This window comes from Haliotis cracherodii, unplaced genomic scaffold (genome assembly GCF_022045235.1).
Source record: "Haliotis cracherodii isolate W230 unplaced genomic scaffold, xgHalCrac1.p SCAF_4, whole genome shotgun sequence".
NCBI lineage: Eukaryota > Metazoa > Mollusca > Gastropoda > Lepetellida > Haliotidae > Haliotis > Haliotis cracherodii.
Genome location: NW_027266297.1, coordinates 23,387,020 through 23,406,598, shown reverse-complemented (window position 1 = coordinate 23,406,598; position 19,579 = coordinate 23,387,020). Strand labels below are relative to the sequence as shown.

Genomic DNA, 19,579 nt, shown 5'->3' with positions numbered 1-19,579 from the left:
GTGTTTTGTAATAACGAAAATGAGAGGTCTCCAGCTACAGAAATAGCTTTCCATGTCGGTTTCTTCCTATTTCAAATTGAATCCTGTAGAGATTGGCAACTGCCTGTGGACACCAGTTCATAGACAGTCATCACAGAGTTGATACAATTCCAATTTTTATGACATAAGAAATATATTTCTGATGCTTCTACAGTAAAATACATACCAAAAGCCTGGCAGTTTTTAAGAAGTGTTCCAATAATGGGTTAAGTGCCACATTATTACAGTTATGTGGTGCTGGCGCTGACGAGGTGAAAAGTGGTTTAACCTCACATTCAAGATTATGCATATCAACGTGTGTGAGGCTGCTTGTATTATTCCAGATTAATGCCGATTTTTAATTAAAGTGTTAGCACACCGAGATACCATGCCACAGTTTGACATGACTACCCCACTCAGACAGTACATCAACAAGTACCATCTCTTAACGTCTTTTTGTAATACGTCGCCTGGGATTGAACACCTGACCTTCCTCTCTCTGGGCAGACGCTCTTCCAATAGATCATGGAGGCAGTCCTGTGATGCTGGAAATATGACTACAGCACCAAGATAACTGGGCCATCCATGCCCCCTCTACAGATATAATATGGGCATATGTTGAGGATATTTCACATACACAACATTGTTGAAAGGTACACCGTTACTCTTCAAGGGGAACTGGTGGTCAGGCTCACTGACTTGGTTGATGTAGGTCATCCCAATTACGTGGATCTATGTTCATGATATCAATCACTGGATTGTCTGGTCCAGACTCGTTTATTTACAGACCGCCATCATATAGCTGGAAGATTGCTGAGTGCAGTTTAAAACCACAAAGCTCTCCAAGGAAAGATAGTCCTGTATGACAGACAAACATACAAGTGATATCTTATAAAGTATTTATTTACAATACATTTTAAAACTTGTACCTGAAGGACAAGTGTGACCATTTGAGTGTTTCATGAAAACATTCTGATGTGAAAACAATGAGACAGATGAATGTACACAATGACTGGGTCATGAACTAACCAATGAAATATATGGATCTACAATATTATTCTTTGGCTCAGTACATTAGCTATTACACCAAGGAAAGGGCACTTTGTAAGTTCTTAAAACTTTACATCCAATTTAAACATTCTAAAACCAAAAGATGACTATCAGAAAAGATAAAACAGACTTTGCTTTCAATGCTAAGGTATTCAAATTTAATGTATAAAACAAAAAAGACTAAAATTAATGGAAGCTGAAAGTAACTACAAGCAAGGGAGAGAGAGTTTGATCAGTTCAGTTACATTATTGAGCTAATGTGGGGGGGGGGGGAGCTCAAAATGGTGCAGATCATTGACATTTACCATTTTGGGAAACCCCCACAAGCACAATAACAGCGTGGATGGACCATAGCAAATGTGTGAGAATATGGTATTCTAACCCATAACTGAAGATCCTCATATAGCCAGGAGACCTACTCTGCACAGCAAGTAGCAGAACCTGAGCTCACAATTCCACACCATGTATTAATACTGAACGAACAGGCCTTAATTTCAGTATCTGTCAGAATGACATCGGACAGTATGATTTTCCTTGGTATTTATCGAATATACTTTTGTCCACAGGTGTCAAAAGATTCAAGTGGCCCGTCTTGCTTCAGATAACACTGTCTTCTACTGTCTGTTTCTAACGTTCACCATTCACTGATCAAAGAGAGAACAGTCCTTATTATTCCACATAACTTATTACTATATAATATATAAATAATCAGAAAATAAATAATTTTACTGACAGGTAATTAAGGTTCTGCAATGATACAAATGTATGATGGTAAATAATGAACTTATTACATCTGACAATACTTAACCACAAGCATTCTCCTCTTCCTGTTTTGCTCACCTTCCATTTCAATTATGTAATTCAACCACACACAAAAAATGTACTCCACCTTCTGTGATATTCTTTGACAACCTTTTTGACATGGTTTTTATAGTTCTGACACATCCATATAGTTATTGCTAAGTATGACAAACCACATAACCAACATGACAAGAAAGCCTAGGAAAAAAATTGACAAAAATTAAAAATATAAAATAATTGTTCAAGAATAAATTGCTGTTCATGCATACATGTGCAAGATCAGATTTGGAGGTTAATATCTAAACAAAGTAAAGAGGAACAATTCGTCTATCTGAGGAGGTCTCTTATGAACATCTGTTACAATGTCCAGTCAAAAAAGAAAATCTATCAATAAAAACTGAGGGTTTAATAGATAAAATATGTCTTTATCAAAATATGCAATAAAAAACAGGCCATTGGAAATATGACTGTGCAAATCTGATCTCCCACCTGTAACCTGTTTAACAAAGTTAATAACCAGTGACAGTAAAAGTAGTTTCAACTTATGACATTCTTGAAAATTATCTCAATTTGTTCAAACAGTAAACAAACACTGAAATAACACAATGTGATGCCTTAATATGATTGGGGAATTAATACAATATCATTGTAGAGTTTCACAGGATTTCAGCAGAGACTAAGGCTTATAAACAAATTAACATCTACAGGATTTCATATCTTTATCTCTTCCGCACAATGAGTGATGATGAGACTGGATATGAAACAGTAAGATGGTCACAGATCAAGACAGCAAAACAAATCTCAAGTTTTCTTTACAAGTAAAGAACAACATCAATGCAAATACTCTTAAGGCATTTGAATGTCCAGAGCCATCTGTCTGACATATGAAGGGCAACAGTGACCATTGTAAATAGTGGTAAATGCACTAGATCATCATCACAGAGTGTGGTACAAAAGCACTGTTTATGTAACAATACACTGGTATGGACAGAACAGCATCTGCAAATACTGCAAACACCAAGTGCCCTCATTTTGTTCTGGTGAAAACACAGTACTTGAATTCCCATATCCAAAATATTCTGATATGATTAATTGCATGAGCATGCAAAAAACGAGATAAAACAAACACACCATTCATGTTCTGTCTGGGTAATGACATACCAATAATATTCACATACCACGAATGGTCAATGTCGTATCTACAAACAATATTGTAGTCCTCATCAACCCATTTACTCCCCCAATCAAACGTTGAAAGCAATGTATAACCATACAAATAGTCTCTGATCACAATTAATACAAAAAGAGTGAAGGTATATTGGTTTTAAGAGTACCATGGGTGTAAAACACACTTTAAGGTAAATGTATAGGTACACATTCTAAACCAGCCTTTTCATGGCATAATCAAATTTCAAAGTTTGTCCCTTCTGTGAAAGTATCTCAGATTTATACAATAATTATCAAAACTTCTCATGTGGTATGACAAGCATTTCCAATTAAGGTTTAACAGTTCCAGAACACAAACTATCAAAATATTGTATACTAAGATCTATAAGGGTTTACTTGCATCACATTCAGCTTATGAAACAAATGACAAATGACAAAAGCACAAACAAAACTAGATTAATAATAAAATAAGAATAATCCAATAATCATTCTCCATCACTATCAATACAAACTTGGACATTGTACATATCCAAAGGTACTCAGATAATTTGTTTCAAATATATGCATTGGTCTAAAGACAGCACCACAATTAATTTTCATAAATGCAATGATGTCATATGTTTTAACAGTATAACTAGCAGATCTTGTGGACAACTCAGCGTTTGACACTGACCGAAATATGTCAGTGGTTCTAAGGACCAGCACCTAGAAAAGCCTACTGGTCCCGTCGGTTCTTTATACGACACAATGGTGCTGACTGAAACAGGACCTAAATGATGTTACTTTATTTGAATTCTACAAAATGAATGTTTACCAAATGGCAGTAATAAAAGACAAGTTAATGCTGGTTAACCTCAGAGGTTTATTTGTTTGCAGCAGGTCAACTCATAGCCTTTTCCCATAAAGTGTGTGTAAGATTCATTAGTTCCCTTCCCATGTTTGCAGATACTTTATCCTGTTCATACAAGTGAGCGTGCATCATTAGAATTGAAACCAGTCAAGAAAGTAACCACTGTACCACACAGGGCTGTTTAGGTTGCTGATTTGGCTTTGAGTCAATCTAACGCCGATTTCAAAAGTGTTACTAACTTCAATTACTTTGTTCATCCCCCAAAATAACATCAGACCATGATTTATTTAATTTTACTGGTCCTTAAGAAAATATGCCAGACTAGGCAAAGTATACCAGTGTTAGTGTCAAACACTGCAACTATAGATTGCAGATTTGCATATGGATTAAAAAAATGGACAGTACATTGTACAGATTGATATCAACATGTATATTTTGTTCAGATGAGTTAACATTCACCCTCCATTATTCTCTCTTTCATCAACATACTATGTGATCCAACATGCCACATAACATGCAACACATCAGAAATATCTTTACACCAAATAAGTAATGCCTTATTGTAGTCAATACTTGCCCTTCCTTCATGAGACTTGGCATTTCCATATGTAAACTAAATATTGAACCAGGCCAGATAAATACTGCCCTTCCTATCTATCTCTATGCAATATTTTGACCACATTTGGGTATCAACAATGTTGAACACATCTCAGACTATCCCTCATTCACACAACCCCATGAGCACTGAACCCACTTTGTACATGCGTATATCTCCACATCCCATCATCGACGGTCTCGATGACGTCTGTCCCTCTCCCGTGACCTATCCCTATCATGATCCCTTTCTCGATCACGATCACGCTCCCTGTCTCGTTCCCGATCTCGACTACCGCCCAGTGTGCCATGACTTGTTCGTCGAAGAAATTCATTCACTTCTCTCTCGTACTGTAAACAGAAAATGCAGGAGTAATAACACAAATTTCCCTGTAGACTGAGAGAAACGAATTGTATACCACATATATGGAACATATTCATACTTATGATAAAAACTGTGTTCTTTAACAATTATGAGCATATCAGAATCTACAAAGACACTTTTGATTACAGATTGCTGGTTAAGAAGATATCGTAAGAAAAGCTGGTGTAGATTCACATAAACTCTACTCACACAATGGACGCAACCATAATACTGCCATGGAAAACATCTACTTTGGTAACCACCTGAAGACCATTAAATATGTGAATATATGTACCGAGCGTTTATCTGGTTCTCTGCCATCCCTCCGTTGTCTGTTCATGGACATATCTCCATAGTTGGGGCCGGACATGAAGTCCCGGGGTGCACGGTTGTCATAGTGGGTGGTGTATGATGGTGGGGGCTCAAAGTAGCCAGGTGGCTGAAATTCCGATTATAAACAGTTGCGGAGTCACATCTATATCAAAATCATGTCACGACCTTCAACGATAAGAATATAGTTCCGATCCTGTTAGTCACCTTTTTTTTGACAAGCATGGTTGCTGAAGACCTATTCTAACCCAGATCTTCACGGGGCGACAAACCAATGATCAATCATACTTAGGGTGAATGTGTCATTCAAACCGATGATCATGGGATAATGGCCTGACTAAAGGGATGAAAGTCGAGACCACTTGGCTGGCTGTGCCTCCTCCAACAATTGTTGTAGACATTTGATTATGACTACTTTGGAGAAATCCACATGCATAGTTCTTCACAATGATCATATTCAGGGCAAGTATCTGATTCAAACCCAAAACAGTAGGTTCAAGCAGAACTAGACAGAACAGTGCTTTAGACCAATGGGCCCTACTTTGTAAAGAGAGAAAAACATCTACGTGTGTGAACTTTCAATGAATTATTTGATATAAACAAGGAGGGGGAACATAAGACCCTCAATTTCCATGTTGGCAGGGACTGGAAGGAAAGTCTTACCGGTGGGCCATATGGTGTCATAGGTGGAACTGGAGGGCGGGTGTGGGCAAACTCTCTCATGTAGTCACTGTAGGACTGAAATAACAGTATATCCTTGAATAAAGAAGAATGGTTTAACCAAACATGCTGAAGAAAGTGATTCAACTGTTTAGTACTGAGATCAGTAACAAACATTCAGGAAGTGTAAAGATCCAAGTTCTTAATTCACTATATTCTCAAGCAACAGAATAGCTTACTTACCCCATTGAGGAAGGTTTCACGTCGAACACCTGGAAAGCCACGAGGTCCTCTGGAAAGAAAATAACATGGCTACAGTGGTCAGTGGTCAGTGAACCAGGGCAAATGGCAATGCAAGGCACTGGATAAGAGAAAAAATAGACACCTCCCAACCCCCACCCAATTCTCTAATGATAATCTGTAACCTAAGAGAGCTCAAATATTGCAAAATAATCCTTATCCGTATCTCTCTGAACTACTTTTTGTTTACAGTATGTTAGCACGTTTCCAGATTAGCCAATCACAAGTAAGCTTAAGATATCTTTAGACAAATCTTCATAAACACTGATTAAAATCAACAGATATTCCATACCTCTCCATTCTTTTGTCCTTGAAAAACCCTGAAATCAAGAAAATACTGCATTTGTGAATGATGGCTACCATCTCTCTTTGTATGGCATAACTTGAATAAAAAATCATGCAAAAACAATCCAAGCTTGACTGCGTAAATCAAAAGTAAACTTGAAAGGTTAACCAACAGGAACAATAAATTAATTAAAAAAAATTACAAAGAAAACTTTCAAATTTGAGGTCAAATTAAGACTACCATGCAAAAAAACCTTTTCACAAACCCAAAACTGAAAACATCACTTGATGGAAAGTGATCTATCCAGCAATTTTACTTGCGACATCCATCACATGCAGGGAAAGCATGCAAGTACAGGATAACCACATAATCATCACCACCATGATAGAACTGTTTTTGAATTTCAAGTCTTGTATCGGTGCCATCGATCTGATGGGTTAACCATATGGTCAATAAATATTATTCCAGATGGTTTACTGCCCTCATGGTAATGACAACTAACCATCTCTGCCACCAAAGTCACCTCTGCTTCTCTTGTTTCGAGGTCCTTCATAAAAATTCTCTCGACTGTGTCGTCGTCGTCTGCAAGTCAAGGTGAGTCACATTTCATTTCTACTCGGATATTGCTACAATTTACAATATGATGAGAACAATACATCAATGTTGCATCAGCACCTTACTGCCAGTTTGTAAAATGTTTTCATGTGTAAAATTTGTAACTGTCTTCTGCACAGACAGTATGTTTTGTAAGAGGTAGAGGGAGAGGAAGAGAAATACCTGTAGGTTTTTGTTGATTACATAAACATTCATTTTTGTATTAGAGTATGTTTGTGTGGGAGTATGGTTTTACGCCACTTTTAGCAATATTCAAGCAATATCACGGCAGGGGACACCAGAAATGGGCTTCACACATTGTACCCATGTCGTTTTGTATTAGAATGCAACCTAAAAGCGTATAGTGAAAATACATGGTTTGACTTTTTATCTCATGTTTAGATAGTAGCTAAACTTGTCTTATACTGTGTGAGTGAGTGCTTCTACTGAGAGTGATCTGAGTTAGGTGTAAGGCTACTTCGAACAGTATTCATGTTACATGATGGTGTGTCAACTTGTGGGAAGAAAGGAAGTGATGCAGGTCTTGGTGAAACCAAGCAACTCTCCACAGAGAATTGCGGCACCTTAAGACAACTTGGTCACCCCAACACCCTTGTCTTCCACTGAATTCTAGAGAAAGATATCATGGGTAGCGTGTGTATGGAAAAAATTAGTCTTCCAATAAGTAAAGACACTGTTGAGGCATTAGGTCCACGTTCTGCGGCTAAAGATTATACTAAAAAGGCAGGATTGCCTAAATAGAGACCACAGTTATTGAAAAGATTGAGCTGATTATAAGTATCCAACAATAACTGCACTGCACTGCACTGGAATGAGGACGAGACAAGAGTCAAGATCATCATTCCAAGTGAATGGAAGTTCTTCATCATCTAGCCATGTTCTTATGACAATCTTCTGGGAATCCACATTGGGCTTTTTCTCATGATTTTTCAATAGTGTATGGGACAAAAGTTTCTTTTTCGTAAATGCATATTTTGAGTAGTGTCAAATTGTATTTTAGCAAATGTTCTACTGAACATTATTCTGCAATTGCTACTGACTGTTCGGTGATTCACTATATTTGGTACGAGTATCATTATCGGTAGACAAATTATCAATACTAATGACACAAGAATTCATAAAGGTGACATCTTATTTGTTTGTTTGTTGCCGCACTCAGCAATATTCCAGCTCTGTGACGGAGGTCTGTAAATAATCAAGTCTGGGCCAAACAATCCAGTGATTGATATCATGAGCATCAATACATGCAATTGGGATACGATGACATTCAACAACCAAATAAGCGAGCCTGACCACCAGATCCTGCAGTCGCCTCTTACGACAAGCATAGTCACCTTATACGGCAAGCATGGATTGCTGAAGACCTATTCTACCCCGGATCGTCACGGGTCAGGTGACATCTAAAGCTGTATTAACATTCATTGGAAATATTACTTTCTACTTGAACAGTCTCAAGGCACTTTCTTATTTACCGATTGAAATAAACTTCATGTTTAAGTTGGGCCCCTTTCACTGCCCGTGAATGGAAATTATGCAAAACAAGTCAATTGATGTGTTTTCATATATTGTATCATATCATATCGAGACCTTACTAACCATGAACCCATTTCCAAAGCAATCGCAGCTCTACTATTTTAACTCCTTTTTAAAGTATTGAGTTACGACAGTCATGGTGATACAATTGTTTTGTAAAATGGTCCCGAGATAACCATCATGTCAAAATGAATTGTATCGTTACAGCGCTAGTTATGACTACTTATGTTTGAATTTGTCATACAATAACATAACAAATGTACATGATCAAATGCACCTCCATTAAAAAATAAAACAACAAAATATGCTGCCAATGGTTTCAATTACCTTCATATAACCGTAATATTCACTTCCAGTACAATCTTGATCCCAAATTTCAACCAATCACATGTCTATTTCTTGTTGGAAACATGGGTGCCATTTCTAACATGTCATATCAACCAAGGTTGAATCAGTAAACAGTGAACCAGAACATTGTTACAAACGATCATTCTACTGACGTTAACCTTAAATAAAGATCACTCAAAATTTTCCACTTCATTACTCCACATTTTGGACATGTAATAAATCATACCTGACAGCAGTAAACATGTTTTGATTCATCTTAAACATACATTCGTTAGTGTATGACCTTGAGAGTGAATTTGACCTTAAAAATCACTGGCAAATATTTCAAGCATTTATTGTAAGGATATACAGCATATAATTTATAGTCAAATATTGCATTCTAAGGAAGAATTCAATGGAACAAAATAAATCATAAGCAACTTACTTAAAGTAGCATTGGAAGTAGGTCCCCATGACCAACTACTGTATCATTACTCACATTGTATGACCACCACTGCTGAACAAAATCAGAGTGAACACTGTAGTAAGGGACAGTAGGCATTTCCCATGTAATGGAACAATCCATTTCCACTGAACACGTGACTGACCATGTGATGTTGTGCCCATCTCCTTCATGGTGTACATGTATTTGTCAATAGTTGAGTTTACTGTAGCGCACAACGAAACCTTCCACCACTGCTCTTATTGACGGCATGGATTATGCACATCCACCAGTTTGATTGTCAGGTTGTGATCTTAATTTGTGTTCAGCAGTACATGCATAGGGCTTAAAAATATCTGCACATATAGGCATTATGGTGAAAATGGCAAACGTATTAATAACCTTCACCGTGACCCTGACCTTCTACCTAGGTCACTCATGACCTCTCTCAACTTAACATACTTAAGGAAGTTAATTTACTTGACCTTGACCAGGAAATGTTTCTCTTGTTAATGGACAAAACAACACTTATCTTCAGGATATATGACCTTGACCTATGACGAGTGATGTGTTAAAAAGAATTTCCCATAGAAAAAAGAGTGACTTCCTTGATATATGCCCACACCAATGATGACCACGGGACAAATTTAAGACGAACCTTAATGTATGTCCTTACAAGTCTACTTAATTAGGCATTGTCGTCTGAGGTGCCCCAATCTCTTGTGTAGAGTTGCGTCCCTTGGGCACACCAGAAATCTATGGTACCGGTAGTTGGTTCGTATTGTGGTTTACCCCAAACATGTTTCTAAGCTTTTCAGCGACATACCCCTGCTTGTGGGTTTCACCAAAGTGGTAGCCATCTAAGACCTGCATCACTATGGGCTTTTTCCCCACATCAAGTTGACACACTGTTATAACTGGAATACTGTTCAAAGGGGCGTTAAAGCCAACTCACTCATATGTTCATCAGCATTATTTAAGCAATAAAGATAGCATAATCAATATCCCACGCCATTGGGGTAAAATGACATGCAACAAGTAGTGTCTTAGAACCCTATCTCAGTTGACCTATTCTGAAGTGGAATCCCATTTCAACATTTTATTGTGCTATAATCACAAAAATTTCAAACAGTTTATTGTCTTGTGTTATGTTGCAATTGATGGTTCAGAAAGAATGAATAATTGACAATTAATAAAATATCGTCTTTGTACAAAAATATTATAATAACTTGTTGGCAACGTTTAGGCATTTTGTACTGCTTGGACTGAGAATAGATTTCCTAACATTACACTTACTTACGTTCTTTAATAATATATTCACTGCTCATTTATGTCAGGATTAGTTAATCGTGATGACCAAAGGCCCTGATCATGTTGATTCCTGAAGTATATAATTAGTCCGTTCTGCTGTGAGTGAATTAACATTGTTACACCAGTAAGCACATGAAGAGTGAGTGAGTGAGTATGGTTTTACGCTGCTTTTAGCAATATTCCAGCAATATCACGGCGGGGACACCAGAAATGGGCTTCACACATTGTACCCATGTCGGGAATCAAACCCGGGTCTTTGGCGTGACAAGCGAACGCTTTAAAGGGGCACTGATCTAAAGCAATTCCCCGGGACTGGTTGTTGCCTTTGTTATTGATTTTTCCCAGTGAGTACCCGGATGAAGAGCAGAAATCTAGACTAGTTCGCGACCTCTGCTGCGCCATTCGTAAGCGCATTAGTCATTTTTATGGGTAGTAATAAGGGCGTATGGTCACATTGATCAACAAAATGAAATACAGTTTTCAAGATAATAAGAAAATGTAGGTATCTTTGTGGGTAGCATCGGTAATGATGACGAAGTTTTGATATGTCACTTGCTTGGTAATTTTGCGGTTTTCGTTTACACTATTTTGACTTGCAACACAAAGTAATTATTTCACCTGAGCATTGCTTTTTTATAGTGTGTATATCTTTTTACTGTCAAAATGTGTAACATTTGCAAATTTATTAAAAGCCTAAATATTCAGTTATTTTACAAAGTGACTGAAAAACATTTCCATCTGTATTATTATGATAACGAATTCCAAACATTTTGATGTTTAATGTCATCACCAAGAGACTGTTGAAAAGTACATTTCTATGTTGTTTGGCTTCTCATCCTACATAATAATCTGTTGTGATGTTTTTAGGCCCGTTGGATCGTCTTAATCAATTTTAGTCGATCTGGACAGATTTTTCAGTCAAAATGCCTGAAATATTTACACATTTTATAAATTGCCTGAGAGAATCACATTATACAAATTGACGGTAATATATACACGCTTACAAAGGAAAAGACTTGTGAAAACAACGTCTATCGCGCATTGAAGAATTTCCCAAACAAGATGGAGAGGAACAAGAACGAATCGGTTAAAATGCTACAGCAAATGAAGGAAAACAAAATGCAAATACCATAATTACAACCTACCAAATTTATGTGTATAAATTTTAGGCAGCTTCCTTGATCGAGGAATGTATCCGTGAATATCCACACAAAGGAACAATATCCTACTCGTCTGCAGCTGTACAAAGAAACTTATTCGATGTCACGTGTCTCTGTAACAATCAAATATTTTTAAAAATATATATCGTTTCGGGATATTATAACCTGTGTTCGTTTCTCAACTGATCACTTAGATTGTTTCAGGTGTTTCACATAGGTGTCAAGTCTCAAGGGTCAGCTGAGAAAGCCCACGTGACAACTATTTTCATAACGTCCACGGTTCCTAAAAGATCCATTGGGTGATAGATAACAATGAGCAATCAATCAACGTATTATCAGTTAACCCTTTGAACAAAGTATGTTGTTTTTACATCGGCACTTCACGCCATGATATGAGTATTCCCTTTGTTTTAGTAAACCTAGACATGTAAACACTCACTTTTGACATATCCACTGTGCAAGATAACAGTGATTAATCAATCAACGTATTTTCTGTTAATCCTTTGATGACAAGGAACGATCCGTTGATTTACAAAAAAAGTAAATCAACTGATCATTCATCTCTTGCTTGGCTGCCACGTGCATATTACATAACACACATTTCACCTCACTTCAAACCTGGATTTAGATTGAATAATTACCCCAGACACAATAAATGCCAAATGGGAACCTTTGTCAGGTAATCTAAGTGGTGCTACCACTAATTATACCTGTAATAAATTCATTAACTGAGCATCAAGTGAATGACGACAAATACAACAAGGGAGTAGTAATCGTATTATCGACGCAATCCGAAATCCGAAAATGCTTTCAATACATGGATACTTTTTTAAATTATTAAACAACAACAATCAGGGGTATTTCCAAATGACGGCATCCGATAAGCTCAGCCGTTCTTTTTGTCTGTTTGTTTAGGCTGAAGAAATTGATTAACATGCGCCCTTTGTCGAAATCTTTACAGATCACAGTTAACCAATCAGTCTTCAACAATGCGTAAAACAAATATTGCCTCCAGCCTCCAAGTTTATTTAGCTGTCCTTGCAGACGGTAGCCTAGTCTCTGGTCAAGCTCAGCTGCGTAGCGTATCATCCGGGTACTCACGGGGGAAAAAACAATAACACAGGCAACAACCAGTCCGGAGAATTGCGTTAGATCAGTGCCCCTTTAACCACTAGGCTACCCGACCGCCCAGCACATGAAGAAAAGCTGTAACATAGTGTAAGTAGTCCATATGGATCGAGGGATTAAAATGTTTTGTTTTCAACTGTGTAACACGTCACTCATTTAAATGTTTTGGTGTGTCCTTTGGAAAATAAGATTGCCAACATAAGTAAACTAACAAATTCAAACTTTTGATCCATCTTCGAAATCAGTGAATCTCATTACACGATGAGCAAGATAAGAAGTTCTACTTTGTAACTAAGAAAGCTGAGACAGAGAATGCTCTTTTCAATTTCTGAATTCAGAGTTTATTTTGTGAGACATACTGTGCATTTTCAATTTCAGTGTGTTCGTATGCTCATTTACCATTCATCTGTTCAGTTTACTGTAGTGAAAGCTCATTTCATTTTCACTTATTGGTGGGAAACCACTTGAGATAAGTGGTATCAATTGAATGTGTGAGGTCAAATTCCAGGTCAGTGACTGGCTACTCCACACTGATGACTAAGGTCTGATCATGACACACTGCTTTCCTGATAGTAACTTATTCATAAGTGTCTTGTGCTTCAATCAAATTTACCTATGTCTGTGTCAAAGCATTTCTGCAGAGTGTTCAAGAAATGTTCTTTGATCTTATCTAGTTTACATCATCTTCGCCTTGATAATCCAAAGACATAGCTGAAACTTAGGGTCACACTAGGAGTGCAGTCTATGCTAAAAACATTCGAGTCTTCTGTCCCAAACACGTCTCTGATCATCAATCATATTCAGTAGATTTTAGTGTAATTATAAGGACTATTTTTAGCTAAGCTTAGTATCCCTGTTAGTGATATCCCCTGGCATTATTATGTTTATCAATAGGGTTGGTTCGCTTTGGTTTCTTATCGGTTCATAACACATGTAACAAAAAAAATTACTAACATGTCCAACCAGATACCAGAAGTTGAAATATTTCTATCTTCAAAAGGAAATAGAGTGTTTCATCACTGTTATGTGTGTGGGTTGTTGATTCTCAAAGATATTTTCTTGAGGCCTAACACTTCATAACCATTGTTCAAAAGATTTGCCATCATGATGATGAATATTTAGTTACTTAAATGTATGTTCATTTTCAATGTCTTAGCTCAAGGGTATTAACTAATTAATGTATATGGGTGTCCCCTTATGTATTCTTGTGTAAGAGTTAGCATGTCAATAGTACATACACAATGTAATTAACTGATAACAGTGTTGTACGACATCCATGAATGGAAACAGCCAACCAATGCTCAATGTCAGTACGGTCAATGATTCACATGAAACACTGGTGTAAAGTGTATGGTTAGCTATTTTGTACAACAGAGATGGGTTGGCAATTTGGGTCAAAAGACATTATACATGTTTAAGAGTGTATTTTATGAAAGTGTACCAGTCAACCAGACACCATCTTGGTGAGTGTTCCTGGCACTAATGAAATAAATGTGTACAAGACGCTGCACAGAAAGGTGGCATGATGCAACAGACAACAAACCTTCACTGTCTGCCTGTTGAGGATTGGGTAAATGCTTTCATTTTCTTGTACTTAAAACTGCAACAAATAGTTAAAGTACACATACCCGAATCTGGCACTCGTACATCGGCAAGCAGGAAACACATCTCGAATTAACACAGCACATCCCAGACACGGGGAGTCCCATGTGATTAAAAACTTGGTCCCGTATCGATTTGACAGATAGTCCATTATCACACTTATATTAGTCCCAATTAAAGCTTAATATGAAGAAGATGTTAGGTCCCTTTTTTATTACCGACAAGACCCTTGGCTCTCGACCAACGGCCCACATTTTTAGTCCATTCTGGTTGCAAGAACAGGGACGCTACCAGGAACATCCAGACTTAAGCCACATAAAACACAACTGTCCACAAGAGTGGCTAGGTGAACTCACCATCCCTATTTTTGTGCTCTTAACAAAGCAATGCATCCCCCATGGTAAGTCCATAAGGCACAATGGGAAGTGCACTGCATGCTTTGGTGGTATTTAGTCCATATGGGGAGCCGGAATCGTCTCTGGCTAACACTTAAACTTCAGCTCGGCATTTTTGGAAAACCATTCGCAGGTTTGGATTTAGCTTTTTAGAAGCTTTAATTGGATATTTCTTGCAGGCATATTCTAAAAGGCCTTGACGGACGAGATGAAAGATCCACACCTCTTGCTTAGAGAGGCACTGGAAGGCACAAATTCTGGAAGTCTTCAATGTTGGTTTTACCAGTTCCAGAAATTGGAACTTCTACCCTGTAATGATCTTTCCAGAAATTTTAGTTAAAAACGACAACTTTTAGTCCATTGGTACTTACCACCCACCCAAATGCCCACCCAAATAGATCTTGTTTTTTTAAAGAAAGAAAGAGTTAATACCCTTAAACACCCCAATGCACAGACCTCTCTTGCTTCAGGGAGCAAGTTGGATTTAGAAATGATAAACATCACCACTGTATCCATATTGAAAGGAAAAACACTCATGTAAGTCCTCTTCCTCCACTATGTGAAGTCTGTGGCAATGTTATAGGTCCTAACCTAGCCATGTCGTTGAAGCGCGGATTCCTTGGTCTGTCACGGGGTCTCTCCGGACGTACAAGATGACGGGATCTCCGAGCTTTGCGTACAATTGAACTGATGTCCAGCTTGTTGTCCGGTGGAAACATCTTGCACAGGGCTTCACCACATCGAGGTTCAATTTCCTGAAAATATACACCAACAGTAGCATTTGTGGAATGACTAGAAAGCCAGACATTTACTAAATTCTCATTACAAATAGCTCCATCAAGCATCAGTGGGGTAAGCATGGGGTTTAACTTCACGTTCAAAACTATTGCACTTACATAGTGATGTACAAGCACGTGTGGGTGTGGCTGCATATATTAGTCCAGACTAATGCCTGTTTTATAGTGCTGATATACCATGCCTCAGTTTCATAAGGATACCCCATATAGACACAGTATACTGTGCGGACCAGTACTTGTCTTATCCCCTTAATGCTGAGTGCCATCTTTTAGCAACTTTGAGTGTGATGTGGTCATGGATAGAACCACTGACCTGCCACTCCCCAGGCCGATATAGTTTCAGAAACCATTCACATACAGATCTCTGACAATGCCAGGTACTCACCTGGCCATCTCTTCCTATCTTCACAGGCTTGTTGTCATTCCAGGAGTTATGGAGATGAGCTGCCTTTGTAAAAGGTAGTTCTCGTCTGAAAAACATTCACCTGTGTAATCATAAACCTTAAATCACATGTTTAAAGTTTTATTTAACTGAGTAAATGTGCATTCACTGTAACTCATACTTCTGCCTTATGGTGACTATTCTTTTAACATATGGTGATTTGCTGCATTTAGCCTTACATTTTCCCTCAACATTTTAGGAAGCCAAAACTTTTACAAACCTGTAGAGGTTATGAATTCTCTGATGAAATCCTCCTTGGGGCACTTATTGCATTTTCCTTGCTCAAGAAAATCTACATGACATAGTTGTAACCATTTTCCTTAATAAAAAATGTTACCACACAAAAAACTTCGTTTTTGTATGATATACGACCACCCTTACGGGGCCTCACCACCAACGGCGCCTCACGCCAGGGGGAGCAACTCTCACCCAAATCACTTTCCATATGTCAAATGCTGACGGAATGTGGGGAGGTGGGTGGCCGTGCCCCAAGGAGGATTTCATCAGAGAATTCATAACCTCTACAGGTTTGTAAAATTCTCTTTCTGATTAAATCCTCCTTGGGGCACTTATTGCATCAGGACAGACTCCCAAAGATAATCTAGGAAGCGGCATCCGTCAGCAACAGGCGTAAATAAATACATCGTATTTGATTATTCAACAGAATAAAATATTGAGTTCAATAAATGGAACCAACCTTATCGTGAGGCACCACCGTCGAAAGGCGGGGGCTAGAGACAGGGCGTGGTCGACCATATATTATGATAAAGCCTGTTTTTGCGGCTTGTCATAAGTTGAGAACTCGAAACACCTCCCACCCCCACACTTTTTTTGAACAAGTGATATAGGGGCGTAGATCACGAGAGACCATAACCAGCGCTGAGCTAGGCCAGAGGGTCCCCGAGGATCGAAGGAGCGCGTGCGCAAAATACGAGTATTATCGAGTAGTACGGACTGATATTTATCGACCGCAGAAGATAAAATCCGGACCATTACCGAGCAGTATAACCGGAGGACTGTCTAAAATCTCGAATGCTCAATCGGCTAGAGATTAGAACTTTGCCCCGTTCGGAGAACTGACTGACCAAACCGAGTACACTCGCTTGAGTGTTTGTCGAGTTGGTAAGGTTTGATGAATCGTGCTCGGCTGGCTCCAAATAGCCGCGGAGCAGATCTGCTCAATGTGCAGAGCCGCGGCGTACGCTTTTGACGCAGCCACTGCTCTAACCTAATGAGCCTTCAACCTGGTAGGGGGGTCCCTGCCTGTAAGCGTATAGGCTGTACAAATGGTTGAAACTATCCACCTCGAGATAGATTGTTTACTCGCAGGTGAGCCAACCTTCCTACCGCCGTAACAGCAAAATAGTTGGTTATCCTTACGGACACCAATATTTCTGCTGATATAGGCCTTGAGAGTCGTGCGGACATCCAAGACATGAGCATGTCTTGCAGTGGTCCCCGACGAGGAAGGCTGTGAAAGAGCAGGTAGCTCAATAGGAGCCGTTCACGTGGAAGCGTGTGCGACCCTTTGACGGTAAGAGTCCGGTAGTCGAAAACTGACTCTGTCCCGGTGATATTTATCGACCGCATGAAGAGAGAGAGACGACAGATCCCGAAAGGAAGGACCGGACAGCCAATCGAGAATGATTGACAAGTCCCAAGGGGGACTGATCCGCCGGACTGGCGGTCGGATCCTGTCCACACCTGCTAAAAAGCGCTGCACTAATGGGTGTGCACCCAGAAGTGCCCCGTCGACAGTGACGTGAAAAGCTGCGATAGCTGTAGAGTACCCCCGGACTGTTGATGCGGCCAGGCCGTCATCTAGTCGCGACTGGAGAAACTCAAGCACGGATACGAGATCTGCAGAAAAAAAGATCTGCAATCCCTCTATCGACACACCAGGGCGCATAGCAGGCCTATCTATCGTACTGAACGTTTGTCGAATCTCTCCGCGAAGCCAGTATTGTGTCTGCAACTCGTGCAGGAATACCGCTCTTCTGGAGGCGATTCCTGACAGTGGCCAAGCCACCCATTGAATCCTGGGATTCGAGTGGAGGGCCCCGTTCTGGGATAGGAGGTCCGGTCATAAAGGTAATATAACAGGAGGCTGAGCCAGAAACCTGAGTATTACTCGAAGCATATGTAAGCAGCCTTCAACTCCGCACCGCACGCGGGAAAGGGGGGGCAACAGCCGGCCCTGCTTGACCTTAGTCAAGTTGGGTGTCTCCGACTCTGGCATGGGCGCAGCCACCTGAGGGAGTACCTGGACAATCCTGTCCCGCACGTGCCTCTGCACCCGGCCCGATGCCGAGTCCCGGTGCCGAGGTGCCGGAGGTTCAAGGGAACCCACCTAGCACCGGGCTAGGTATCCACTAGTGGAAGCCTCGGCCTCGGAAGAGGCGTCTGGCTCCGCTAGGGAAAATTGTGCTTCGGTAGTGCACGGGCCGAGCCGGCGCCCGCCACCACTACGCTGGGGAGCGACCTCGAGCCGGAGCCGACAACGGGGAAGGCTCAGCCCGTAGCTCCTGCCGGAGCCGAGACTTCACCTCCTCCATCATCGACGCCATCGGCGACTTAAGTAACGCAGAACAGTCTGCCAAAGACAGTGCAGGAGAGGGTGCAGTGCTTACTACGGGGACCCTCTAGCCTTCTCCCCCGGCCCCCGGAGAGGGAGCGGGGGAGACAATCTCGGCAGCTTTTTTACCCTTTTTAGATGGGGAGGGGGGATGTCTTAGTAGATCTGATATCTACCCCAGCCTTTATAGACCTCTTTAAAGTGGAACAAGTCAACTTGTCTCTTTTTGGGGGTAAAGGCAATGTCCTCCGCCAGACATATCAGGCAGCGTTCGTGCCTGTCTTAGAACAACCCGTACACAGTTTGAAGGTCTTTGTAAACAAGACCGTAATTTCTGAGGTGGGCGGGAAGGGTATTAACGTGTATCAGTGCGATATAAAGATTGGAAAGATACGTGCTTAAATTGTGAAACTAGAAGCAAAGGCGTAATGTAGAATGCGATTTGTTACGCGATACTAATAGCCAATGTCGTAGTATAATTATAACACCAAAGGGGCGTGTTACGCGCTAAGGTGTAAAACCCCTAAAAAAGGTAAGTGTAGTTTATAAATTAACACACCACCTTGGGTTTTGTAAAGGAAAAAATTGTAGACCAATGCTGTATGATATAACAAAACCCCAAGCCGTTTCTTAATGGCCTTGGTGTTACATGTATCAGCCCGTGGAACTACAATATGGACGCCATTACGGCCATTTGAATTCAAAGGTACCGTGCACGTGGCGTCAATTACAACTCTATAACTTCACAATGCGAGGTATTACGCCTTTGCAATGAAAGAAATGTACCATACATACAGTTTGGTCAGCCATGGTTCTTGTCGAACGATAGATT

At 39.8% G+C, this 19,579-nt stretch overlaps 1 protein-coding gene across 2 annotated transcripts in view; it reads right to left on the bottom strand.

Moving 5' to 3' along the window:
- Positions 1-917: 917 nt before the first annotated feature.
- LOC139479798 (YTH domain-containing protein 1-like) overlaps positions 918-19,579 on the bottom strand; it is a 31,396-nt gene continuing 12,734 nt past the window's right edge. Inside the window, exons 10-17 of one of the 2 annotated variants that reach the window (XM_071262675.1) lie at positions 16,116-16,200; positions 15,525-15,688; positions 6,923-7,002; positions 6,427-6,454; positions 6,078-6,126; positions 5,838-5,912; positions 5,140-5,283; positions 918-4,831 (exon numbers count right to left, since the gene is read on the bottom strand). In XM_071262675.1, coding sequence (XP_071118776.1) covers positions 4,670-4,831; positions 5,140-5,283; positions 5,838-5,912; positions 6,078-6,126; positions 6,427-6,454; positions 6,923-7,002; positions 15,525-15,688; positions 16,116-16,200 — 787 coding nt within the window. In that variant the 3' untranslated portion in view covers positions 918-4,669. The remainder of the gene's footprint in view (positions 4,832-5,139; positions 5,284-5,837; positions 5,913-6,077; positions 6,127-6,426; positions 6,455-6,922; positions 7,003-15,524; positions 15,689-16,115; positions 16,201-19,579) is intronic. The other variant, XM_071262676.1, reaches the window with a different exon arrangement.